The sequence below is a fragment of the Mesoplodon mirus genome (genome assembly GCF_964341445.2).
Source record: "Mesoplodon mirus genome assembly, chromosome: 17".
NCBI lineage: Eukaryota > Metazoa > Chordata > Mammalia > Artiodactyla > Ziphiidae > Mesoplodon > Mesoplodon mirus.
In genome coordinates this window covers 20,164,617-20,191,747 of record NC_138993.1, presented here as the reverse complement: position 1 = coordinate 20,191,747, position 27,131 = coordinate 20,164,617, and the positions used below count along the sequence as shown (strand labels likewise).

General features: G+C 36.2%; 1 protein-coding gene across 4 annotated transcripts; it reads right to left on the bottom strand.

The window, feature by feature from the left end:
* Positions 1–22,037, bottom strand: ESD (esterase D). Of its 4 annotated transcripts, none has more exons than XM_082602219.1 (11): positions 21,950–22,037; positions 18,509–18,557; positions 17,296–17,377; positions 16,144–16,218; positions 15,462–15,550; positions 13,112–13,210; positions 11,537–11,661; positions 10,367–10,486; positions 9,610–9,708; positions 7,259–7,426; positions 1–230 (listed from the first exon to the last, which is right to left on the bottom strand). In XM_082602219.1, exons 4-11 carry the CDS (start codon positions 16,209–16,211, stop codon positions 150–152), a joined length of 849 nt encoding a protein of 282 aa, XP_082458345.1. In that variant the 5' UTR covers positions 16,212–16,218; positions 17,296–17,377; positions 18,509–18,557; positions 21,950–22,037; the 3' UTR covers positions 1–149. The 4 variants fall into 4 exon arrangements, with proteins under 4 accessions (XP_082458345.1, XP_082458346.1, XP_082458343.1 ...); XM_082602220.1 differs by lacking the exon at positions 21,950–22,037 and adding an exon at positions 20,967–21,131; XM_082602217.1 differs by lacking the exon at positions 17,296–17,377.
* Between the last annotated feature and the right edge of the window lie 5,094 nt (positions 22,038–27,131).

Below are 27,131 nucleotides of genomic sequence, written 5' to 3'. Positions count from 1 at the left end.
CAGGTTTGATGTATTTATTCAGAGGGTGATTCAACTATAGAGTGAAGCATTTTTAGCACTACAAAATCCACGTTTTAAAATCTTTTTTCCTTGCCAGTCTGTTTATTACAATTTTATCATCCTGAAGAGATTCTCTTATCCGAAGTTTTTCAAGCATTCAGGTACTTTGCATGATGTCTGATGTGATCGGTAATAAAGGTTGCAATGAAGTAGTAGCTATGATCATAACCCTAGAAGGCAAAATAGAGATAAGACATTTATCTACTATTCAGAAAAATCGATATTAGGGACATTAAATCTATCTTGCATGTCACTTAATTCGCTTATAAATAATCAAACTATCACAACATGTGGAAGGTTTATAATCAAAGTAAAGCTTATTACACTTGTACTTCAACATTTTCGCTGAAAAAAGAGTAGTTGAAAAAAGTTTCAACTCACAAAAGCAATGCACCACCATCAATAAGGGAATGTTAAGATACAAAATAAGCACACATAAACAATACAGAGAAAGAACATGAAGAATGCCCAAATGCCCTATCACTGGGAAGTTAAACACAGCCATCATAAATCGCATTAAGAATTCGACCTCCTGCACGGTAAAAGCATATTGTATCTTTATCTGAGGAAAAAGGAATAATTTATTACACTCTGACATCCCTCAGCAATAAATCAAACTGGGTAAAAAGTCAGTAAACTTTTGAAAACTACCATGAAGCAGAGAGAAAATGTGTGAAGTAGTTGAGGTGAAACAGATTTCTATCTGGTCAAATAAAATCCTTAATAGGTAATCAGTGGTAAATAGAGAGGCAGTCCTTTCTTGGAGTGTCCTCTGAGTACAAAATAAGTAGCTCTCAAAGGAAAAAGAAAAGAAAAATAGGGTGGGAAGAATCAAAGAGTGTTAAAAAACAGATAATCTGGGGGACAGCCCTTACCTTGCCAAAACACAATTAAAATACAAAATAGAATAATCTGAGAAAGATGAAAGTCTAAGATCGAGCGAATGATCTCTGATGGGAGGAAAAAGGAATTTTTCTAAGCACTTAAGAAACAAACAAAAAAAAACCTAATAACAATATCACCTGGGTTTCAGGGAACAAGGTAAAGTCCCTAAGGTTTTGATGAATCAGTAAATGTTCTCTACCTCTTACTTGGCAGAGGTATGCAGTGCATATCTTGGGAACAGCAGTTAAAAAAGAGTTCTAGTTTAAAATCATCAAAGTAACTTAAAAGCAATGTCTTCTATTTTCAGTGCCCAAACTGTGGAAGTGAATCTGACAGGAATGTTGTCAAAATTAAGGCTGAGCCTTGGAATTATTTGGTTTCACATCTCTCAATGATCAGACCAGTCCCAGTTAAATTAGTTAAATTTAGAGCTGAAGGACAGTTTCTTACATAAAGAAAGTTAAAGAAAAGCATTTTCCACCATGGAATTCTTGAGTTGTTAAGAGGCTAAATATGCCCATGATTTTCAGGCCATAAAACCTGTGAAATATAGTACCAAGTACCTGCCATTTTTCACAGATGATAAGATGGATCTGACTGAAAACAGGTGTAGATGCCTCGAAACACTTGTTAACAAAAATGCTAACGTGACTGACTATGCTGTATTTTCATGTTTAGCTGCACATATGTTCAGTGTGTTGCAGTTTCAGGCACATAGTGGGTAGCCACCATTATTATTGTTATTATTTATTATTATTTTATTAGAGAAGTCCCAGAGTAAACCAAAGTGACAATTTTGAGCTCTCAGGGGTGTATTGCAAGATAACAGTATATTTCACCTAAAGTACAAAGCAAATGTCCTTCCATAATGATATTTAACTGAAGGTCTACCTTCGTGAGAAAATAGAAAATGCCTATCATGAGGGACCAAGAAAGATTTTTTGAAAATGTCAACATAAAGGCAAGAGAATACATTTGAATTACTGCCATTCTGGTAGATACAAGACATTTATATAATTAGAGCTGACTGTGTCATTCTTGATTAGTTTCAAGTTCTGCTGGTCAATATTATTAAATGGGGGTAGCTCCCTTCATCAAATTCTTTGAATTGGTTTGTATGTTAAGCAGCTTGTGTGACTACGTTCATTTAGTGACACTTGAAAGGGCCTTCCTTTCCTTTTCTACCTGACACTTGAAATGGAAAAGTCTTTGGTAGCAAAACTCTCTTAGAGTATAAAAATAAACGAACTCATTCTTTTATTCTTTGCTCAATTCTCAAAATAAGAAGCAGTGCTTCAGCGGCTATGATGAACATTTATTCTAACAGGCAGTATTTTCCTACATATTTTCCAGACCCAATTAGCAAAGCTCAGATATGAATTCCCGAGTTATGAAGTCTCTTCAGAGTACAAAGAAGAAGATGGCTGAAAGCTGCTCATTTGTTTATTCAATAAGCACTTCCTGAGAGTTTATGTGCCAGGTAATTGTGCTAAGCATGGGGATACAGATGAGTGAGAGAGCCCTGCACTTCTAGAATTCTGTGCCATGTTCGTACTCTTCTCTAACAGGCAGGCACAGAGGCCAAAACAACCTCTGAATCTTCAGAAAGGGCCTGAGACTTGAGAAGGTACTATAGCCTTTCTTCAATGTTGGTTTCTGGAAGTTTCCATTAGGTCTGAAACTGAAAATGTTTCTTCACTATATTACTTCAATAACTGATAATAAGACATACTAGGCCTTTCCTCTTCAGACTAAGACTTGATCTGTGTATATTAGCTATCAGAATTCTGCTACCTTGTGCATTTTCAATTTAGATTCACTGAAGTGAAAATAGAAAAAGAAAAAATTACGAAGTATAATAAAAACCAAATTAATATCCCTATGGACTACACTTCCCCCTCAATTTTTTTGACAGTTGATAGAAATGTAGATTGTGAGCATTTAACACCATTAAAAAGAGGAAAATGAATGAAGTTGGGTAAACCATGTACATGATTGCAATAATTTTTTTTTCCTCCCTAGATCACTTATTTATATTACCCACTATTATTTTCAGCTTATTTAATCCTTCACAGCTCCCACTTCATAAAGAAATACAGATAAACTGTACTTATAATCAAGTGCCCTCAGACCTGAGGTAATCTGAAGTCAACAGAAGTTGGCTTGAAAATCTGAAAAGCTGCTTCCCTGGAGCCAGTGCCCAGGTATGTCCATTCAGTTGCTCATTCAATTACAACAAACCTAAACATAATCTGCTTCAGACTATGTAGTTCACTTTTAACCTGTCCATGCTGGAAGGAAAGTGAATAGAAAATTGTGCCTGAGCTAAAAACTGTGACTGATGATTTCAATACTTTCTCACTTTTTTTTTTTAAAGAATTGAATGCTTTGTACTGACTCTTCATTAAGTACAGACCACTATGCTTTTCAGTTGCTTGGGATTTAGTCATTTTAGAAATAAGTTGATTTATTTTCTCTCCCCAAGAATTACATCAGTGTTCTAACTCTGTTGTTTTTATAACAAACTCTAGAGACTTTTCATTCTTTGTTGGCAGGCTGAAACTTGGTTGTTGGTGGTAACAATTAAATTTCCTGGCACAGACACAAGGGAAGCAGAAGAGGCAACAACCCCACTAGAGCCAAGAAGTTAACGTCATTTGGAAAAAACATGCTTTGTTACATCACTTAGAGCAATAGTTAACAGAGTTAAGCATACTATTATATTTATAATCAAATTTCTCAAGGTTGATTATTGATCTAAAACATGTAGTTCTGATGATAAATGTTCAAATTAATCTAAAAAAATCTATTTCTATATGATGGATACCCGCAAACAAGGTATACATAATGTATTGGTTTTGGACATATTTTCCCACATGATATATGTATTGTTTACATGTTAAAAATATCAAGGAGATTAAAAGGACATCAGGGAGATTGCTAAGGTCTGCTGCATGAATTAGACAAGCAGCAGGTTATGCACAACTTCCCCTTATGTTAGCTCTAATTCCATCCCTTGGCTCTGCAGCAGTACTGCTTTGCCTTGCTGTGGAATGGTTAGACAGATGAAAGAAGGATAGTATTTGCAATCAGACGACCTTGCTTCCAGGCCTGGTTCCACCATAAACTAGCTGTGTGACCTTAGGTAAGTAGGTTACTTTTCTGAGCTTGTCTCCTCATCTGTAAAACAGATGGCCAGGAGTCATGTATGAAAACCCATAGCAATTGTCATACTTCATGGTAAAATACTGAAAGCTTTTCCTCTAAGATCAGGAATAAGACAGGATGCCCACTTTTATCACTTCTATTCAACATAGTACTGGCAGTTCTAGCCAGAGCAATTTGCAAGAAAAAGAAATAAAGGCATCCAAATTGGAAAGGAAGAGGTAAAATTATCTCTGTCCATAAATAATATGATCTTGTATGTAGAAAACCCTGAACTGTTAGAGCTAATAATCCAGCAAAAGTAGCAGGATAAAAAGTCAAACACAACAATCGGTTGCATTTCTATATTCTAAAAATGAACAACCTGAAAAGAAAATTATGAAACCAACTCCATGTACAACAGCAGCAGAAAGAATACAATACTTAGGAATTAACCAAGAAGATGAGCAACTTGTACAATGAATAAATCACTGCTGAAAGAAAGTAAAGAAGACACAATAAATGGAAACACATCCCATGTTCATGGTCTGTCAAGGTGTCAAGACTACCCAAAGCAATCTATAGATTCAATGCAATCCCTATCAAAATTCCAAAGGCAATTTTTGCAGCAACAGAAAAAACCATCCTAAAATTCAAGTGGAATCTCAGGGGAGCCCAAATAGCCAAAACAATCTTGGAAAAAGAAGAAAAAAACCTGAGAACTCATGCTTCCAGATTTCAAAATTTTCTACAAAACTACAGTAATCAAAAAGTACGGTAACTGGTATAAAGACAGACATATAGACCAATGGAATAGAACAGAGAGCCCATAAATAAACCCTGGAATATATGGTCAGATGATTTTTGACAAGAGTGTTAAGCCATTCAATGGTGAAAGGATAGTTTTTTCAACAAATGATGCTGGAATCCACATGCAAAACAATGAATTTGAATCCTTACCTAACACCATATACAAAAATGAACTCAAATTGGATTAAGGACTAAATGTAGGTCCTTAAGCTATAAAACTAACTATAAAACTCTTAGAAGAAAACATAGAACAAAAGCTTCATGACAATGGACTTGGCAGTGGTTTCTTGGATACGACACCAAAGGGACATGCAACAAAATAAAACATAGTCAAATTGGACTTCGTGAACATTAAAATATTTTGTGCACCAAAATACAACATCAACAGAGTAAGAAGGTAACCCACAGAATGGAAGAAAAATATCTGCAAATAATTTATCTGATAAGGGATTAGCATCCAGAATACATAAAGAACTCATAAAACTCAATACAAATAGCATTCAATACAAAAAGCAACCCAATGAAAAAATGGGCAAAGGACTGGAATAGACATTTCTCAAAAGATATACAAATGGCCAATAAGCACGAAAAGATGCTCAACATCAGTAATCATTAGGGAAATTTAAATCAAAACCACGTTACCACCTCACAGCCACCGGGATGGCTACTATCCAGGAAAAAAAAAAGAAAGAAGAGAAAAGACGTGTTGGGGAGGAGGTGCAGAAACTGGAACCCTTGTGCACTGCTGGTGGGACTGCAAAGTGTTGCAGCCGCTCTGGAGGACAGTAGGGAGGTCCCTCAAACAACTAAGAATAGAACTACCATATGACCGAGCAATCCCACTTCTGGGTATATAACCGAAAGAATTAAAAGCAGAATCCTGAGAGATACCTGTACACCCATGTTTATAACAGCATTATTCATAATAGCTAAGACATGGAAGCAACCTAAGTGGTCCACTGACAGACGAACGGATAAGCAAAATTTGGTATATGCATACAATGAAGAGCCTTGAAAAGGAAGGAAATTCTGACACGTGATACATGGATGAACCTTAAGAGGACTATGCTAAGTGAAATAAGCTAGTCACAAAAAGACAAATACTATATGATTCCACTTATATGAGATCCTCAGAGTAGTAAGAGAGACAGAAAGTAACATGGTAGTTGCCAAGGGCTGGGGGCAGGGAGAAATGGGGAGTTGGTATTTAATGGGAACAGAGTTTCAATTTTACAAGATGAAAAGAATCGTGGAGATGAATGGTGGTGATAGCTGTATGACATTATGAATGTATTTAATACCACTGAAGTGTTCACTTAAAAATAGTTAAGGTGGTAAATTTTATGTGGCATTGTGGTATTTTACCACAACAAAAAAAAAAGTTGAAAAAAACCCCAAAAAAACCCAAACAGGTGGATAGGCTAGGAATGGTCTCTCATCTGGTCGTATAAGGCTAAAATGAGCTAATGCTGTGAAAACATTTTTGTAAACTGAAATATACCACATTACACATTAATATAGATTTATTTGAACACTTATCATTATAAGTATATGTTTTAGATCAATGTGCCTGACATATTACCTTTAAACATGAATAAAAATGTTTTTAAAAATCACAACCATGTATAATTTTCAGTGTTCACTTTTCATCGTGAAATAAAAATTTTGTTTTTATTATGTTCTGAAGCTTATGAATACATAATTCAAAAAAAAGGTGGAATTTCTTTAATTATAGCTGTATTAGCATAGAGTTAGGTGAGTAGTGAACAGTCAAAAGTATTTTAGTCAAGGAACATTTGCGAACCAATTGAAATTCAGTAATTATTCTTAAACAACTAGCAAGTAGCACAACAAATAGATTAGCATCTAACTCAAACAATATAAAGTGCGTGTGTGTGTGTGAGACAAATAATACACAGCTTCTGAGGCTAAGATGTGTACGTAAAGTGAAGAGTAATGAAGGTGGAAGCTTGTCCTTTTATTTTACTGCAACAATAGCCGCATGTGTCAAGAAGGATATACCTGATAATGTTGACAATTAGGTACTATTCAAGTGTTAAATTCGTGTTATTTACTGATTTTACAGTGGGACAGAAAATTGTAAATACTTTTCACTGTCAAAAGCTTTCCTATTTCTATGGAATTTGGTCTTAGATATCATTAACTTAATAGGAAGGCTTTCACTTGAAATGTCTTATTATAATTAAAAAATACCTTACTAGAGGTAGCTTTTCAAATAAAATTAAATAAATAAAATAACATTAACATTAAATAAAAGTCAAATAAAATTAAGAAAGTACTACGGAATCTTGTTTTTTTATAGTTAATTTAGAACAAGCTAAGGTTTCCTAGTACTTGCCTCTTGTAATCTGAAAACAACAGGGATTTTCTTTTCTGTACAGGCAGCTATGAAGTTATCAGGTAGTAGCTGTCCATCTGAAAGGAACTGGTCATCTTTTCCTTGATCAATTAGTATATCCAGCTGAGTACCTGGGCAGGCCTTCACAAGATGGGTAGCATCATAAGCCTATAAAAAGGGGAGAAATAATGAAAAATAAACTTGAAAGTGCCCAGAGAGCTATTCTGCAGAATACCCTATACTAGAACTGAATAGAAATTTAAAGTCATTTCAGCTCTAAGGCTGATTAAATTGAAAATATGCTTTTAAGTTGGCTTGTCTGGTTTTTATTTACAGGCCTTCAGAATTCTATCCTCAATTACAGCTTCTTCCCTACTTTCAACCAGTCCTAGACCAACGGCAAGAATTCTATATCTCAAGTATTCTTCATGGCATATAGCCTTTTTTCTTCCAAACCTTTAAGGTTTAATCACCTCTCAACTCCAAGAAAACCAATTTGTTTTCTTTGTAAATCCTTTTACAAATTGACTATTTCTTCTAACTCCATTATCTTTTTCTATTTCCAAATATTCTCTATTTCAAATAAATAGTCTATTTTTTGTCCCTTTTTTTTGTCTTTTTTTGCAGTACGCGGGCCTCTCACCGTTGCGGCCTCTCCCGTTGCGGAGCACAGGCTCCGGACGCGCAGGCTCAGCGGCCATGGCTCACGGGCCCAGCCGCTCCGCGGCATGTGGGATCTTCCCGGACCGGGGCATGAACCCGTGTCCCCTGCTTTGGCAGGCGGACTCTCAACCACTGCGCCACCAGGGAAGCCCTGTCCCTTTTTTGGACTAATTCCAGACATAAATCTCTCTTTGCTATCTGCTAACGGCACCAAATGTCTACTATCTCCAGGAACTTTCAGGAAGACTTGATTTGAACAATCTGAATCATATCAACAACTCAAATTTATTATGTGAGGAGCTGCTGCTAGTTACAATTTTCTATTTTACCATCCATCTTTAAATATTGATTATTCATGTATATTCACTAATGACAACTTTTATGCATTGATCAAGACACACAAAAACCAAAAGATTTCCCCTTCTAAAGTAGCATGCTTTTTAAGACTTGCTTTCTTTAATCTTAAAAGGAGGGAGTGGAAGGACACCTATAAAGTCCAACTAGTTTAAGTTCCACTGTTTCATAATTCTGCATGGCCTCCTTATTCCAAGAGTAAATTAAATGATAGCCTAAACACTGCATAATTAAAATAGTAAAATCTCCTGCCATTTGGAGAAAAATGATACAGATTCCTTTATAGGGTACCTCTCCCCTACTTCTCCCAATCAGTTGGTCTTTTACTTAAAACTTCTGTTAGACCATAAGGCCCCTGTGGACAGGAAAGGGTCATCACCCTCTTGACATAAGATCTCAAAACCCCACACAAACTCTGCACATGGTGAGGACTCAAAACACTGAGGCACAAGTACTGTCAATGCACTGTCCCCAAAGTAACTAACAGTAATAATTTTCAGCATTCTTCCAATATAATGACAATCTAAGCCTAAGCAAAACAAAACTCTAATGACTAAAAGATTAACCTTCCAATCTGTCAGAATTTCAATGACCAATCTTAAATAAAATAGGGGTCCATGTGTAAATGACTTTGAATAAACAACAATAAGACAAAAAAGGTTTTTTTCCCACTCGACAATTTTCTGCTTGCTAACATGTACATGATGATGAGTTCACCTGCAAAATATTCAAACTCTTGGTGGAGTTTTCAAATAGCCCATTTCTGCACAAGGGCAAATCAGTCTCAGGAAAAAAGGGCCATTTTTACCAGTTTTACTTTCATTTAGAAGCATCTGCTCCTATGCTTGAAAAAGCAATCTTACTGTTGGAAATATTCTCATAAATGTATATTACATACACAATATCTATTTTTAAAAGCTTTTAAGTCTAGAATTTAAAATCCAAATCTGAGAGATGCTAGACTTTGAAACAGATACACAAAATGAAAAGCCAGGCCTCGTGGTTCTTATCATACAATTAAGCACACAGTTAATATGAGGCAAGTCTAAATTTAGTAACATGGGGTATTTTTTGTAACGTTAATTTAGAAAATAAACATATAAATTAATCATTAGCAGAAAAAAAATGTAGCTGCAGAATATCTGCCATAATTCAATGCAATTGAAATATTGTTCTCTGTTGTTGTCATTGTTATATGTATACACTTCAGTTAATTATTTTTTGCTCTGAATCCTTAACTTGAGTGAGTTAAGAATATAACGTCTGTAGTGTGTAGCTTTTTAACAAATTTGAAAACTTAAGAATGAGTATGAAGACCGCCATCCAGGACCTACCTCCCATTTACTTTGATCTGTTCCCAAATATCCACTAAAGGCTTTTTTGCCCCAAGGACAGAGCGCTGGGTTGCAAATTGGAGCAAATGCTGACACAGACTTCAGAAACAAACAAACAAAAAAATTAAAAACAAGTTATATTTTGCTAAATTGAATATGAACAGGTATTTACAACTGGCTTAAGAACTCTGACTTGCCATGAAAATCCCTGTGAACAATTTTCCTTTTGCTATATTATGGGCTTAGATTATATGCCTCTCCAAGAGACCATATCCTTTGTGTGTTCTATTAAAAGAGCTACATTTTCATTAAATAAGGCACAAATGAAAGTTTATGTTCAGCGTTTCTACTCATTTTTTCCACTTAAAACAGTGGAAAATCAAAGTCAACTTTACAAGAATATTCCCGGTAAAAGTAAATAACATACTGTCACAATAACATTAATCAATAATAACTTTTAGGGAAAAAAAAGCCTAGAAAACTATAGTTTGAATAGAAGCAATGAAAATTGCTTTATAATACCTCTAACAGACCAATGAGAAACCACTGGGATAAAATTCCTATACGTCTGATTCTGTAGCATGTATTGTGTGGTCAAATTTAATACTCTTTTCCCACAAACCCCTTGAAATTCCCAAGACTAGAAAAGTTTAGTCCCAATACTAAAACAACAGTATCTTAATTTCAATCTTTGAAAGTTCCTAATATTATACTATTCAAGAGAAATATCTGTCACTAGAAGCTTAGGTAATCTTACTTTGTATTTTCCAGGATTCTTCAAAGCACAAATCAGAGCTCCATGGCCTCCCATGGAGTGGCCAAAAATAGATATCCTTTGGGGATCCACTGGAAAATTGGTATTTATGAGTTGTGGAAGCTAGACAGAATTTAATAGTGGGACAAGAGATATGACAGAAATAAGTTTAGACTTTTTCAAAGTCATCTAAAATAATCAATACTTCCAAATTCAGTCTTAAAATGGTTTACACTAGTAAAGATTAAAAAAAAAAGTCAGATAGACAATAATCATTAATATATCACTGGAGAATATACGTTACATCTTCCTTAGAAAGCGACTTTAAGAAGATAATGCAGAAAGAAACTTTAAAATGTTGTAAACATTTAATAATTTCACTTCCTGGAATCTCTTCTAAGGGAAAAGTCCTTATGGGTAAAAAATTATAAACAAAGATAATCAATGCAGTAATACGTATTATGGTAAAAAAATATATGTAATATATATAAGTAGCCTCCATTAGAAAAAAGTAAATCACAGCATATGACAGAATATTATACAATTATTAAAATTATGTTACAAATAGATCAGAATATTAGAAAATATTTACTTCATACAACTAAAAAAAGAACAAGATAAAAATGTTTTACTATTACATGAAAACTAGTCATAAAAAAAAGTCTGGAATATACGAAAATATAGTTGTTGTTTGGGGTGACAGAATTATGGTGATTAAAATTTTATATTATCGTTTCTGAGTTTCTATGATGTGCACATTAACAATTAAAATCAGAAAAATGCATAAACTGCACACAAATATTATTAATAGAAGCAATGCTTTACCACTTATCCTTTTTGATTTTAATCACTATGAAATATGTCTGGATGAACCAGCTGCCAGAAGACACAGTTTTTGCATACACTATTTTCTTTGTATAACCTGGGTAGTGTATACAGCTATCAATATAATTATTAAACTCTGGAAAATTGTACTTAGTGTTCATTTAAATTGCAGAAAATAGGACTATAGTACTTGTAAACTTCGGAATTTTTACCAAGATAGTTAATAAATATGTACCAAATAGATTCAACAATACCACACCCTAAAGTTCTCGGGACTGGAAAGACTTTGTGTCCAAAATCAAACTTTTGGCAGTCATCAATTAATAACTACACTGTAAATTAAATTACCTCCTCCGTTACATACGAGTACATTCTGTAGTTAGTTTTCCAAGGATCTTCAGTAGCATCCACATAAAATCCAGCACCAGTGCCAAAGTCCCAGGTCTCATCTTCTCCGTTAATATTGCAGCCACCTATGAAGGAAAAATCTTGTGGTTTCATCTACTCTGTAGTAATGGCCCATGTTTAATAACACACTTTAAAATGAACCTGAAATTTCACTTGCATTAGAGCTGTTCACCAAGTATTGTGGGCTCTCTGCGTTTTGGGGCACATACTTCCTTGCCCCCTTGCGTGCGGTCATGTGACTAGTTCTAGCCAATGAGGCAAGAGAGGGAATGGCCCTCCAGGCTGGGGTATTCACTGGCTTTCTTCACTGATGAAGCTCCCTCCTATGTATTCTGAACATCTTTCCTCACTCTGTTTTACCTATCAAAGGGCTTATACTCTCTTTTTATCTTTCAGAAATGTGTTAAGATTCCTTCTCTGATGACCCTCCTCATTACCAACACTTCTTTACTTCTCTGTACCACTGTGATCTTAGAAGGGAAGGGGAAACAAATGCTTGTGCTCAATTCACTATTTTGAACTGAAGGTGTCTCCTTATGTACTTTGGAATCATTCCATCACGTTTCCCCTATTTACCCATCCCCCAATGGGATTTTCTTATATTCTATTTTAACTAATTACGTTTTATTTTATATCCTTGCATACAGTTAAAAAGCCAACCACTGGGATTCTGAATAAAATTATAGTGATATGTAATTTGATGGAAGTGACCTCTTCATAATAGTCAGTCTACCCATCCAGGAACCTGACATTCTTCCACTTACAACAGTTAGGAAATTTTATGTTTTTTTAAAAAATAAATCTTCATACTTTAAAAGTTTATTCCAAGGCATTTTATATTTTTGATGCTCTTCTGAATTAAACATTTTGTTACATTTCCTGTGACACGTCTTACTTTTACATAATATGGATTGTGAAAGGAGACGCATTACTTCCAAGGCCAGCCATTCAACTTCCAGATAGTTTTAGCTACCATTTAAATTCCATTTCCTGACTCTTCTAGGGTCCCAAAACAAGTTTCAACTATCTGATGGATTGAATTCTCAAATATTTGATATTCTCATTTCTCTAATGTAAACATTATAATCATTTATATTAAAACGAATACTTGTTTAACTGTACGACTATTTGATGACTAACAGAAATGAGAAAAGATAATTACCACGTGACAAGGCAGTTTACCCAAGGAATAAAAAAAATTATTTCCTATGCATTGTAGGTTATTTTGGCACTAGTGCCAATATGATACATTATTAATTGAGTTGCTCAGTCTCTGTTTTAAAGTGCCTTAGTGTCTTAATCTGTAAAATGGGAATAGCAAAACTGTTCCCTCTCATAAGAGTGACGTTATGAGTAAAATTCAGTGAGGAAAATGTACAGCATGGTATTTTAGAGTCATGATGTTGCTTGAAAGATTAATAAATAGCAAAAATATGAAATGAATCATGCATTATTATAACTTAAGTCTTAAAGATTTATATTTTTACAAAGGACCTTTGGAACAAGAACACTTACGAGGGCTGGTATCTGGAGCAATGACGACGAGGCCATGTTCCGAGGCAGCTTGATGATAACCAGATTTTGATATAAAATTTTGTTCTGTGCAAGTTAAACCTAAAGATCAAAAATATTGTTATCTCATGATATGCTGTGAACTGTGAACGGTTTATAAGCTTTAATCTTCTTATAACACAGGAAAACAAGCTGACTTATTAAAAAGTTTTTTGTTTGTTTAAGAAATAATGCTGAAAAAGACACTAAAGTTTCCCTTCTCATAAAATATGTAACGGTATTAATCCAAGAACTGTCTTAGGTTAAATGTTCCCATAGCTGTCCTTTGAAAGTCACTCACTAAAATTTCAATTACAGAAATCCTTTGGACCAGGTGTGTTTGGGAATTTAGAATTATTCAAACTGTAGTATGGCAATATGGTGCATAAAACAAATGTTATTACAACGCTAATGGTATGTATTCTTTTAACAAGAGATATGACTGCAGTAGCTCTCACCAGAAACAAAAGGTAAAAAGAACAGGAGAAAAGAATGAATACAGCTTTAGACCATGAATCAGAAAACTTGTTCACTCTTTTATGTGATCCTGGGTAATATATAATTTCCCTGGTACTATAGAATAGTTTCCTATTCTACAGGTTACATGATTTCTAAGAGCATCTTTAGCTACAGAATAGTATGTTTCTAAAACAAACATGTAATTTGTTGTTGCTTTTGGCAATACCCTGCTCTTCTAGCAAAATTGGTTTGCTTTTTCCAATCAAAGAAATTAGATGTTGAGTTAAAACTAGATAGGCACATCAGAAAGTCTACAAACAAATGCTGGAGAGGTGTGGAGAAAAGGGAACCCTCTTGCACTGTTGGTGGGAATGTAAATTGATACAGCCACTATGACACAGTATGGAGGTTCCTCAAAAAACTAAAAATAGAACTACCATACGACCCAGCAATCCCACTACTGGGCACATACCCTGAGAAAACCATAATTCATAAAGAGTCATGTAGCAAAATGTTCATTGCAGCTGTATTTACAATAGCCAGGACATGGAAGCAACCTAAGTGACAGATGAATGGATAAAGAAGATGTGGCACATATATACAATGGAGTATTACTCAGCCATAAAAAGAAATGAAATTGAGTTATTTGTAGTGAGATGGATGGACCTAGAGTCTGTCATACAGAGTGAAGTAAGTCAGAAAGAGAAAAACAAATACCGTATGTTAACACATATATATGGAATCTAAAAAAAAAAAAAAAAAAGAATGGTTCTGAAGAACCTAGGGGCAGGACAGGAATAAAGATGCAGACATAGAGAGTGGACCTGAGGACATGGGGAGGGGGAAGGGTAAGCTGGGACGAAGTGAGAGAGTGGCATGGACATGTATACTCTACCAAATGTAAAATAGCTAGTGGGAAGCAGCCACATAGCACAGGGAGATCAGCTCAGTGCTTTGTGACCACCTAGAGGGGTGGGATAGGGAGGTTGGGAGGGAGACGCAAGAGGGAGGGGATATGGGGATATATGTATCCATATAGCTGATTCACTGTGATACAGCAGAAACACACCATTGTAAAGCAATTATACTCCAATAAAGATGTTAAAAAAAAAAACTAGGTAGGCACTTAATTTTTACCTTTTAAAATGAAATATTCTCATTTTTAAAGACTGGTATTTGGGGCATATCTTTGAGGAAACATACATGAGGGAGGATTTAAATCAAAGTTATAAGAAGCAATTTTAAAGAAACAAAAATAGAATGTTATGACATAATTTGGTTTCTATGAGTCTCTTATAATGTCTGCTTCTAAAGATGAAGTGCCAACATCTTGTGAAAGAAAAGTTAGCACAGAGGTTCAAAATTATTCTCTCACAATCCATTCAAGAATCTTTAACATTCACCTCTGATTAAGAAGCATTAGTATTCTTTTGTGATGTTCCAGATTGTACCCAGAGAAGGTGAGTCCAATTAAAATATTTCAGAGAACACTGTAAGAAGTTACTTGGCTGTGGTTTCTAATTAGCATATCACAGGTGTCCTGCTTTTACCTAATACTGTTCTATTTGAGTGGTAACGTCTCTAAGAAATGCTTGGGTAGGTACAAAGTAAATAACTTTTCTAAGCTCTTGTCACTGAGTCTAGAACTTTATATTCTCTGCTGAATTACTTGGTCTAATTGAAAAAGAAGTATAATAAATGTAATTCAGTAGGTCTGAAATTATTCTCAGGATAAAGTAAGAGTAGACTATGACAGGCTCCTAAAGTCTTTTATAAATGGTTCAGAAAGCACACCAATAAGTAAAGATTAAAGAAAAAGAAACTCCTTTATAAAACTCAAATGCATAACACTTACCAGACAGCCAATATAGTGCAGGGCATTTTCCATTTTCTGCCTTTGGTGGTAAATAGACAGCAAATTTCATTTTGCATTTCAGTTCAACACTGTAATTTTAACAGTCATACACACACAAAAAATCAGTTGCCCCACATCAGTCAAGACAGAAACATAAAATAAGTGATTTAATGTCCAAAATAAGTGATTCCACCAACATTTAAAGAATATACCATCGCCCTTAAAGAAAGAATGAGGCCAATTTAGCATACTGATCTATTGATACTAATCAAACTGAGCCTGTGCTGTGCATGGTACACAGTCATTCTGAGCAGGCTGAATTAAAAGAATAAATGCAACATCCTCAATGTATCACAAAATTATTAAAAGAAAAATTGTTTCTAAAGAGATATATGAAATAATAAATCAGCTTTTATAAAAAATGAATTCTAAAGCTCTTAAACTACATGTTTGTTCATGGGCACTGCAATGCATCACATCCTTAATTTGCTTTTTATCACTAAGAGTTTATTACCATCACCAATATCAAAACTAGATAAGATAAAGCTGATAAAAATCACAGGTATTTTCTACAGGTAAACAGTAATTCATGCAACAGTGATCTTTCATGGGCTTATTTAAAGAATCAAATAGACGGAAGCAGAATTAGAGATACCTAAAATTGTATCTTCTTAGTAGTTACCTGTCATGTTCAAAAACTTTCTGCAATCCCCCAAAGCACTTGTTGCTGGAAATCTGTTTCAAAGCCATTCTTCTCCTATTAGTGAAGATTAATCTCATTAATTTCTAGAGAATCAGTTCCTAAAAAATTTCAAACAAAGCTAACTGTTTTTGGGATAAATTATCTAAACATGCAACTGTCTGCCACCCTGAATTTTTTTCACATGCTAATTTCCTCTCATAAATAATATTATGAAACTGACTAATTTTGATACATACACTTAACACTTGGTACTCACTTTAGGAAACTTTAGTACTTTGGAATGTCATTACTAATTTATTAATAAGCTTTTTTTGTCTGTATGACTGTGGACTGCCCCAAATTCTTTTTATCTTTATTTAATTTTTTGGCTGTGCCGCGTGGCATGTGGGATCTTAGTTCCCCGATGAGGGATCAAACCCATGCCCCCCTACAATGGATGCACAGAGTCTTAACCACTGGACTGCCAGGGAAGTCCCTTTCCTTTTTACTTTTTTCCAAATTCTTTGCAGAAAGAGGCAGAATATAAATAAGTTATTAACTTTAGCTTAGAAGATTAAAAATTGTTAATAGTTTACCTGTTAACTGTAACAAAGGAGGCAATGGTATGACATTATAGTTGATATTAAAATGGGAGGAAAATGGTATAACAATAATGATTTTGATAATAATAACAGGTAACATTTACTAAACACAGTGTCACAGGCACTTTCCTACATGTTGAACAGATCAAATTACTCATCCTAGGAGAGTGTTTCAGAGAAAGTGATATACAATTTTCAGATCAACATTTCTCCTCTTAAAACAAACCAGCAAGTAAAACAAAAGCCTGTCCTGAGTGAATTAAAAGTACAGTTTGTCATGGGGAAATTTTGAAGTTTAGTACTTCTTTTCTCTCCAACACATCTTTAAAGTTTTCATAAATAATTTTAAACTTAAATGTTAAAATACCACACATTATTAATTTTTAATAATAAATAGCAAAAAAACTGGAACACCATCTTTATGGTAAATACCTGTTGAGCAAAGAGAAACCAGACTGATTCTGATTTGTATCTCTCGAGGAAGGATTCCCTTCCCCTCCTTATAACAAATCACTAAATCATACACACTAAATAAAAAATCCTCAGATACCAGGAACAGGTATTGCCTCTCTGGTGGTCTTCTCAGTGAAATGTTCTACTGTACGCTGATCAGTTGTGGTGTTAAGGTTACTCTAAAAAGATATGTAGCAATAATCTTAGAAAGCTTATTTTGGAAACGTCTTTGCAAAATTCTACATAAGATTAGTTTCAATCCTACGTTTAAGTAATCTCCTCAATAAATCCAAATACTGAGTTTTGCATTGGAAACCTGGGATGTGAACCAGAAAGTCTGACATCAGAGCCCCTACTCTCCTGCTATGCTTTTCTGCCTCCTGAGAGGGTTTTTAAATACTCATAAAAAAATTTTTTTCAGAAAAGATTGACGAATTTTATAGCATTAGGGTATTACAATTATACACAGAGGTAGAATTACCTTCTATTCACAGGTTTATGCTTTTAACCTTTAAAAGACCAATTTTTAAACAAACTGCCCACAAAATGTTATTAATTATTGAATATTAACTTCAGCTATTCTTGTTTATGACACTATCTTAAATAATGAATTAACAGAGACAAATGTATACTTTTTAAATATATACACATGAGACTAAGGAAAAAAATTTACCTGAATTATTCTTAAAGGAAATCCTGTTTTTTTAGATCTAGCAAGGACTATGTCTACTTTCCCAAAACATGGTACACTGAGCATATATCTAGTATGTGAGAGGTACCTAATAATTATTTGTTGAATTAATGAATACATTTTTAACTTCTAACTACCAATTATGTGAAAGTTTTTAAAATTAGCTTATTCTTTACCTCTATTGTTTTTATACTTTGTTATTCATCTATTTTGGTAATCCGTAACTAGTCTATTTTTTCTGCTCTTTGAATGTTCTTAGTTAAAATTCAAAATCAAACACTTTCCATTGGGCCAGAGAAAACAAAGTTAAAATACTGTTTTTTAAATTGGTAGAATGAATTAATAAAAATAAAATCAAAGCTTTTAAAGTTTTTCTTCCCCCTAACTACCCATTTTAGAAACTATCTTCAATTGTCAATTAAGAAAGTTAGGCTCAATAAAAAATAAGACATAAGCTAAGAACTAGATATGATATACTATGATACATGAAATGATATACTAGGTGATTACATTTTTCACTAAAATTTTTCTATGTGAAAAATAGCATATTTTAAACCACGTTACTAGATTTTTCATTCAACTTCCAAAGTAATGCATAAAAATAAAACTTTTAAGGTACCTGTCCAATTGCTACTTGCTTTTTTATCTGCACCAAAGGGTAGATGATCCTGAAAAAAAGATCAAATGGTATTTAAATGGGACATACTTTTCACAACAAAGGTTATACAGACATGTATAGTACACTACACATTCTCAACAGAGACATTTTCCCCTTGTTAGGTAGATGACTACCTACTCTGGGTATGGCAGTGTCAAAAGGGCAGCTGATGGAACAGCACCATCGCTTTACCTCGGCCCATAATCTAAGTACCTTAACACCTATTTTGCCACAAGGCCTTGTGTTTGGTTAAAAACTTCTCCTGGAATAAGAGTCCTATGAAGACAGTTTTTTTTTTTTTCTTTTAAATAAATAGAAAAGGTTTTAGATTGTAATTTGAAAGTACAAGATACAGTCAACTGCTGAGAGTGAGGAAAACAGGAGTGGAGACTAGAAAAGTAGAGAAAGATAAAAAGAAGCCTAGACTCATCAGCTAAGAGTTGTAGGTTAAACGTGTAATGTGGTGAGGATAAAAAAGGGAAGAGATGAGGGCTTAAGGACTACTGGGCTGACTGGCTAGAAAGGATGAACTGGTGAGAAAACTGGGCTTATGAATGATGGTGAAGTTACTGATACACAGAAATAAACAAACAAATAGAAATGTACGTAGTAGTGTGCATCAAATGACACCAAATGTGTCATCTGTCTGACACGTTTCATTTCAGTTCTAGAACAGATTTTGGGGGAGAAACGAAGTTACATAGTAGAATAGAATAATAAAAAACACCCTCCCCCAAGAAAAACCAAAAACAAAGGCAAAAAAAAATTCACAGTGCCAGTCTTCCTAGAAAGTCAATGAAAATGTACATCAATATTCTTCAGAGAACAAAGTTTCTCTCAATGCATGGTACATGGAAAGCCAATGAGGTAAAAAGTATTAAAGTCATCTTTATTCACAAAGCATCGATTCCCCCAAAAGGCTCAACTGTCAAATCTTACTTTTCTTCCCTTTACTGATTGAAGTTAAGTGTTATTTATCTCCAGCAATCTGTGTTCTTTGTATTTCACCCATTCTTTCCTTCTTCCCATGAACCTCAAAAGGTTTCTATCTATCTCTACCTGGGTTTTTGTTCTCATTCTCTCGTGGACTTTGATCCATTTCTCCATCTGCAATGTGTCCCACCCCACTGGCTCTCAATCACCTACACAGGTCTTCCCAACATCACCCGATTATGGAACTGCTGACCATCACTTCTTTGTTCAAATTCTCTCCTCAGTGAAAAAACAGGATTCCATTCCCTAAGTTTCCGCTCTATTTTTTCGTTGAAACAATATAAATCTGCCTCTCTTGATTCAATCGTTCTCAGGCATTGGTGCCAGAATTTAAATTTCTTGCTGGACCCTTCTCACAGGATGTGCCACAGGCTAGTAAAACTCAACACATCTAAAGTTAAGCTTCTGACTCCTACCTTCAAACCAAGTGTTTCTATTCCTTTTTTTGCTTCTCTTTTCATCTATGCCTGTCTTGCCCAACCTACATTTGAAATATCTTAAAGTTACCCCGTCTCTGAATTCCCACTGCCACCATCCTAATTATACACAAGAAATTAAATTCTCCTTCCTACTTTGTTTCCTTCTTGTGTGTCTCACTAAAATCAATCCTGGGCTTCCCTGGTGGCGCAGTGGTTGAGAGTCCGCCTGCTGATGCAGGGGACACGGGTTCGTGCCCTGGTCTGGGAAGATCCCACATGCCGTGGAGCGGTTGGGCCCGGGAGCCATGGCCGCTGGGCCTGTGCGTCCAGAGCCTGTGCTCCACAACGGGAGAGGCCACAACAGTGAGAGGCCCGTGTAAGGCAAAAAAAAAAAAAAAAAAAATCAATCCTGCATGGAGGCCTAGGGCTTTAATCCATTTAACTTACTGTTCAATGGATCCCTATACACGACACATCTTCAGGCCTAACATGGTCTACTTGGAAATATTAATCATTTAAATTTATTTTTATTTTATTTTAAAAATTGTGATTAAAAAACACGTAACATAAACTTTACTGTCTTAACCATTTTTAAGTGTATAGTTCAGTAGTGTTAAGCACATTGTCATCTTAAAACATGGTTAGCTTGCCCACATTAACTAGCAGATGAAAAATGCTTGCCCACCTCCAGGGTGCTGCTACAGGTGTGCAGAACTAATCCCACTCTTCTGTCAAGGGCAGTAGTTGAAAACTAATAAGTCATTGAAATGGAAGATAGTGTCAATAATTATGCAATTTTTTAGAAGCTTGATGCCATTAAAACTTCACAAAATTGAAACTATGAACTGACAAGAAGGATGAACAGAACTCCATATATACTTTGGTCACATTATTAACTGTACTATATACATAATCGCTTTTCCTTCATAAAAATTCACATGGCTCGCCCATACATGAATTTTTAATCCACCCTGGGGAAAAACATAGCATCCATGAACTCCAAGCACCTTAACTTAGCTGTCAAAATTGTCTTCAATGGTCCCACAGTATTTTTCTGGCCTTGTTTTCTGTTATCTTAATTTAGTCAAACTCAATTATGTATAATTCTAGCATAGCCTGCATGTTTCTACTGGGTGCCATGGTACAATGGTTTTAGAGCAGGCTGTGGAGCCAGACCCTCCAGGTTCAAATTCTGGCTTCACCACGTACTATACATGGTAGTTCTTTGGTAGTGGTAGTGACTTCGGGCAAACTACGTCATCTTTCTATGCCTCATTTCCCCATCTGTAAAGTAAGGATATTAATAGGATCAGTTTGATAGGGTTGTTCCCGGGATTGAGTTAATTCACGTACTTCGAACACTGCTGGCCATGATACGCACACAAATGTTAGCTATTATTATTCCTGCAACCTCGAATGCGCTCCAAGGTCCGCGCAAATGCCATCGCCCTGACGACCCAGTCACGGAGGACCGCCAGACCCCTACACAACTGACAGCGCATTTACAAATACGATCAGCCTTCCAAAGTGCTCGCAAGCGTGTGCGGAGAAGTGGGGTCCCCAGGTGCCCGGCGCCCTGACCCAGGCGCCCGTGAAGGCTGCGAACGCCTTGGGGTCTGTTTCCTCCATGAGCGAGGTACCCATCCACCTGACTCAGGAACAGCTACGCAAACGTAGTGGGGTACTTGATAAACCGGCAGATGCCCTCAGAGACCACACGCCCGAACGCCCCGGGTTACATATTCTTGGAAGCTCAGTGAGGAAAAGGGATTCGGGAAGAGGCGCCGAGCCTCGGGACAAAGTCCTCGGCTCAGCGCCCCTCCCTCCTGCCACGGCTCGTCTCGCTCTGGGCCCGGGGCCGCGTTCTTCGCGATCGCGACTCGCCGCAGGCCTCAGCGTGCGCCCCGACCAGGCTCCGCCGTATCACCCGGGCAGCACGAGACCCAGACGGGCCGCGGACATCCAGGCCTCTGTCCAGACCTAGTCTTACCTCGGGCCGGGTAGGGAAGAGGAGCAGCAGCCGTAAGGGAAAGGCGGGGCCTCATCATGGCCGCCAGGGCCACCGCCTCGGCCCCGCCCCTCTAGGGTCCGCCCCCTCTAGGCCCGCCCACTCCGGGATCCTAACTCCCGAGTCCCTTCTCCTCAGCCCCGCCCTCCTAGGCCCCGCCCCCACTATCCCCGCCCCCACTGTCCCCGCCCCCCACTGTCCCCGCCCCCTCCCTCGCCTCGCACTTCCGCGCAGCGCTTTGTGGGCGGCTCCTCTTTTTCTTGACGCGAGTCCTACGTCAGGGAGCCGCCAGCCGCCTTGGCCCAGCCTCTTACCAGCGCGCGCAGGATAAGGCCCAGGCTTGAATGAACGTGAGCTCTGGCCCCGCTAAACTCGTGGAAAATGTTTCCACGTAGCCTTTTGAAGTTATTTAGAAACCAGGACATAATTTCAAATCTCCTCCCCCCCCGCCTCCTCAGTCGTTCCAGTTCACCTACTTGGTAGCTGGAGTGAAATAGGAGCCATTAAAAAATCTCCTGTGCTGGAAACAGTAGAAGCTTCCCCAGTGTCCTCTTTTCTCCCTTCTCTCAATGTTAGTTGAATTGAGCAATACAGTTGTTGGTTGCTGACTTACAACAGATGCTTGCCCTTTTGCTTCCGTTGCTTGATTTAACGAGATTAATTGTTAGTGTATTTTGCCTGTTGAGAAAATTAAACATGATTACAAAAAAAAATTTTTTTAACCAACAGCTAGATAGACATATTGTAAATGACATCTTCTGAAAGACAAGGCTGGTTTTGTGGGCATGCAATCTGTCCAGTGGAACAGGACCTCAGAAGGACTCTGAGGTCCTAGTTTCTTTCCTGTGCAGCATTGTTAATAAATTCTGAAAGGGCCCACATATTTCCGTTTTGCACTGGGCCCTGCAAATGATGTGGCCGATCTTCTGAAAAGAGTGGTAGGTGAAGTGACCTCTATTGGAGCCGATGTTATAAATATAGATGCCACTCAGGAGACTACCTGTCAGCATTTGTCCCCGTGGCCCAGGCCTATTTGGCCATAGTGACCTATGGACTGAACTAATCTGTGGAGCTGTGGATCGACTGGAATTCGGGCTGAAGGTAGCATTTATTTAATCAAAATAATATTTTTATTCTGAGGAAGCATTGAAATGAAAAATTCATTTTACTTTCTACTATTTTTTAAAATTAATTATTAAAAAAATTTAAATTTATTTTATTTATTTTTGGCTGCGTTGGGTCTTGGTTGCTGCCTGCGGGCTTTCTCTGGTTGCCGCGATCCGGGGCTACTCTTCCTTGCGGTGCACTATTTTTTAATACAAATCACTGAAAACGGAATTTTCTTCAAACTGAGTTTCACAACTAAAATAGAATACTCAAGTTTGCAAGTTATTTAGAACTGATAGGAAATATTTGGAGAAACTTAAAGGGGATTTATTTAATAAATTGATTGCTCTGGGGTGCAGACTAGCCTAAGAACTGTGAGATCAAGTCTTTTACTGAAAGGTTCTTGTGTTGATACAGTGTGATGATAACCGGAAGTAAAATTTAAAATTTATTTTACTCAACATAAATACAATTATAATATATAGCTCCAATACATTTCTGTTTCTTCTTTAATATTATATATATAATTTTGTAATATATAATTTGAAAAGATATAAGTATGCGCCCTCCCCTTATTCATTGCAACATTATTTACAATAGACAAGACATGGGAACATCCTAAGTGTCCATCGATGGATGAATGGATGAAAAAATGTGAGATTTTATGTGTATGTGCACAATGGGATATTACTTAGCCTTAAGAAAGAAGAAAATCTTGCCATTTGTTTCAAGATGAATGAACCTGAGGGCATTATGCTAAATGAAATAAATCAAAGACAAATAGTGAATGATTTCATTTATATATAGGCTCTAAAAAACAGTTCAACATGATGATGTAGGAGGAGCCTGAACTCACCTCCTCCCAGAGACACACCAAGTCTACAGCTGCTTATGGTACAGTTCACTCTAAAAAAGACGTGAAAATTAGCTGAGTAACTCCTTCACATCAGCAAACACATCAAAGCAGGTAGGAAAGGCTGAGACCGAGTCTCGCTATAAACCCAACCCCTGGCATGGCAGCCCGCAATCCCAAGGGACCTCACAGACCCTGAGCTTCTCCCCAGGAATGAAGGGTTATCCCCTGCTTCAGGCACTCCAACTTTTAAGACCTGCATCTGAAAAATGAATCTCCCAAACATCTGGCTTTGAAAACCATGAGAGCCAAAAGGCTGTTCTCCTCTCTTTCTTAATATCTCAACATCCCCAAATTGATACCACTTTCACCTTACCTGTCTTTCACTAATTTCAAAGCTTCACAAAGTAAAAATTACATATTCCCACTTTCATGATTTCAGTTAGGTTCATCCCAAGGCCTAATACATTTTAATTATATTATTAAATACAGTATTGATTATATTTATTTATTTATTTATTTTCTTTTTGCGGTATGCGGGCCTCTCACTGTTGTGGCCTCTCCCGTCGCGGAGCACAGGCTCCGGACGCGCAGGCCCAGCGGCCATGGCTCACGGGCCCAGCCGCTCCGCGGCACATGGGATCCTCCCAGACCGGGGCACGAACCCGCATCCCCTGCATCGGCAGGCGGACTCTCAACCACTGCGCCACCAGGGAGGCCCGAGTATTGATTATATTAATACAAATATATATTTGAAAAGAACACTTAAAATATAGAAATTAATAAAAATTAAATCACCAATAATCCTACTATTTAAGAGAGAACTTCATTTAATTTTTCTGATAGGTCATTTTGTTACGGACCAGGTTTCTTGGCCTTCTTAATCAATAGAAATTGATCAGAGGCCAGACAAGAAATTCAGGCAAGGCATTATCGGGCCCCTGCTGCAGCAGGGGAGAGTGAGAACAAACAATGGTTTCCCTCGCTTTTTTATCATGTTGTACTCATTAATTTTTATTTTTCAGTGGATTATGTAATCCACAACTAAGATTATTTATTTTAATGCTTGAATTGTGCCAGATTTTGCAAGCAGCTCCCATGTCTTTTTGATATGTTCCCATCATTCTTTAAGCAATTCCTTACTTTCTGGAGTAACAAGATGCTGTAGGCTTATCCCTGTCCCAGGGCTAGAATTAGACTTTTCTCCAAGGAGGCCTGTACCTATAAATTAAGATCTGGGAGCCAAGTGTGCTTGGTGCTTCCGGTATGTAATAACTTCTGCGTCCTTTCAGGAGACCAAACTAGGATGGACACACACACACACACACACACACACACACACACACACTTTCCTGTATGTATATATTCCTATATTTATTTCTATATTTTTCTCTATACATATTAAAATTAATGGGTTCATACTGAGATCCCCAATTCCTATCCGACATCATAGGTCTAGTCTTCCCCCCTTTCTGTACTTGTAACTCTCCTTTTCATCTTCTCTATCTATTGTCATTGATTTTCAGTTTAATTCCCTTGCAGTCAGAGAACATACTGTGAAAGACTGCAATCTTTTGAAATTTACTGAGACATTTTTGTGACCCAGCATAATGTCTATCTTCATGAATATTCCATCTGCCCTTGAAAATAATATGTATCATGGGGTTGTTGATTGTACGGTTTATAAATATTCATGCAGTCAAGTTAGTTGATAATGTTGTTCGGATGTTACATATCTTTACTAATTTTTGTCTAGTCTTAAAAGTGTCCTATTAATTATTCAGAAAAGAGTGTTTAAATGTATAACCGTGATTGTGGATTTATCTATTTTTCCTATAGTTCTGTCAGTTTTTGCTTCATGTGTTTTGAAACTCTGGTATTAAGCATGTAAGCATCTCTTATTATTATACTTTCCTGATATTATTATTATACCTTCTTTGTCATTATGAAGTGTCTTTGTCCTTTAATTGGAAGGTTTAGTATATTTATATTTAAAGTAAGTATTGATGTGATTAGATTTTGGTCTTTAGCTATCTATTTTCTATTTGTCCTGTTTTTTTATTTCTCTAATTCTTCTTTCTAGATTTCTTTTGGGTTTGTTAAATATTTTTCAGTATTCCATTTTCAGTATTTGGTCAGTATTCCTCTACTGGCCCTTTAGTTTTACCTCTTTATATTTTTCAAGTGGCTTTTCTAGGACTCACAATATGCATTCTTAATTTATCATGGCCTGTCTTGATTTAATATCATGCCACTTTATGAAAAAATGTAAGAATTTTGTAACAGTATAGTTCCATTTCCCCACCCCTCATCGTTTTAGCTCTTATCATCATTGATATTATATCTACATACATTATAAACCCCACTATATGACTGCAAATGTATGAAATACTATACATCCAAAGTTATTAATTACAATATTGTTTATAATATCAAAACAAGGGAAACAACCTAAATATCAGTAAAGGACTGGTTAAATAAGCCATGGTACATCACAAGATGGGATACTATGCAGCCTTATATAAGAATGAGAAAGTTCTTTTTGTACAAATGTAGAATGATCTCTAGTTCAAAGAAGAAGCAAGCATAGATCAGTGTATGTAGTATGCTAACTATTGTATATAAAAGTGAAAAGATACAAATACGTATTTGTATTTGTGTAAAGAAATACTGGGAGAATACACAAATCTACTAAAGTGTGCTAACTATAAATAAATTATAGGGAGTGGATATGAGGGAACAGGAAGCAGTGAGATTCCTAATTATATTCATTTGATTTTGAAACACATGAATCTATTAACTATAAAATGAATTTTAAAGCAAAATGAAAACATTTATATTCTGTACTTAGCTGTAAAACAAATATATCATTTATTTAAAAGTTCTGTTCATTCATAGTTGAATCAAGGTCTATGACTAAAGATGGCCTTGTGCTGCTAAAAGTATGTGCCACTTAGCTTTCCACTTTCCTATTTTAGATGAAAATGAACATACATCCCCTCTCTTTCATCTTTGCTTTTAAATAACCAATCTTTGTTTCACAGGTTTTTATTCTCTCCAAAGAAAATGAATGATTGATTCAGGAAATGAATGCTACCAGTTACTGAAGAAGGAAATAGATTTACTTTGGGCTATGAATTTTTGTCCATTGCCAGGTCTTTTATTCTCTTGACTCTTTAACCTTTTTGAATGAATTGTTCTTCT

What these genes read in the sequence shown, in the direction of transcription:
- ESD (XM_082602219.1), bottom strand. Translation starts at nt 16,211, where the DNA reads ATGGCTTTGAAACAGATTTCCAGCAACAAGTGCTTTGGGGGATTGCAG. An exon ending in ACTCGTATGTAACGGAGGAG is followed by an intron (nt 10,487 to 11,536) that starts GTAATTTAATTT and finishes AATTCTGTCTAG; the next exon opens with CTTCCACAACTCATAAATAC. An exon ending in CAGATCAAAGTAAATGGGAG is followed by an intron (nt 7,427 to 9,609) that starts GTAGGTCCTGGA and finishes CCCTTTTTATAG; the next exon opens with GCTTATGATGCTACCCATCT.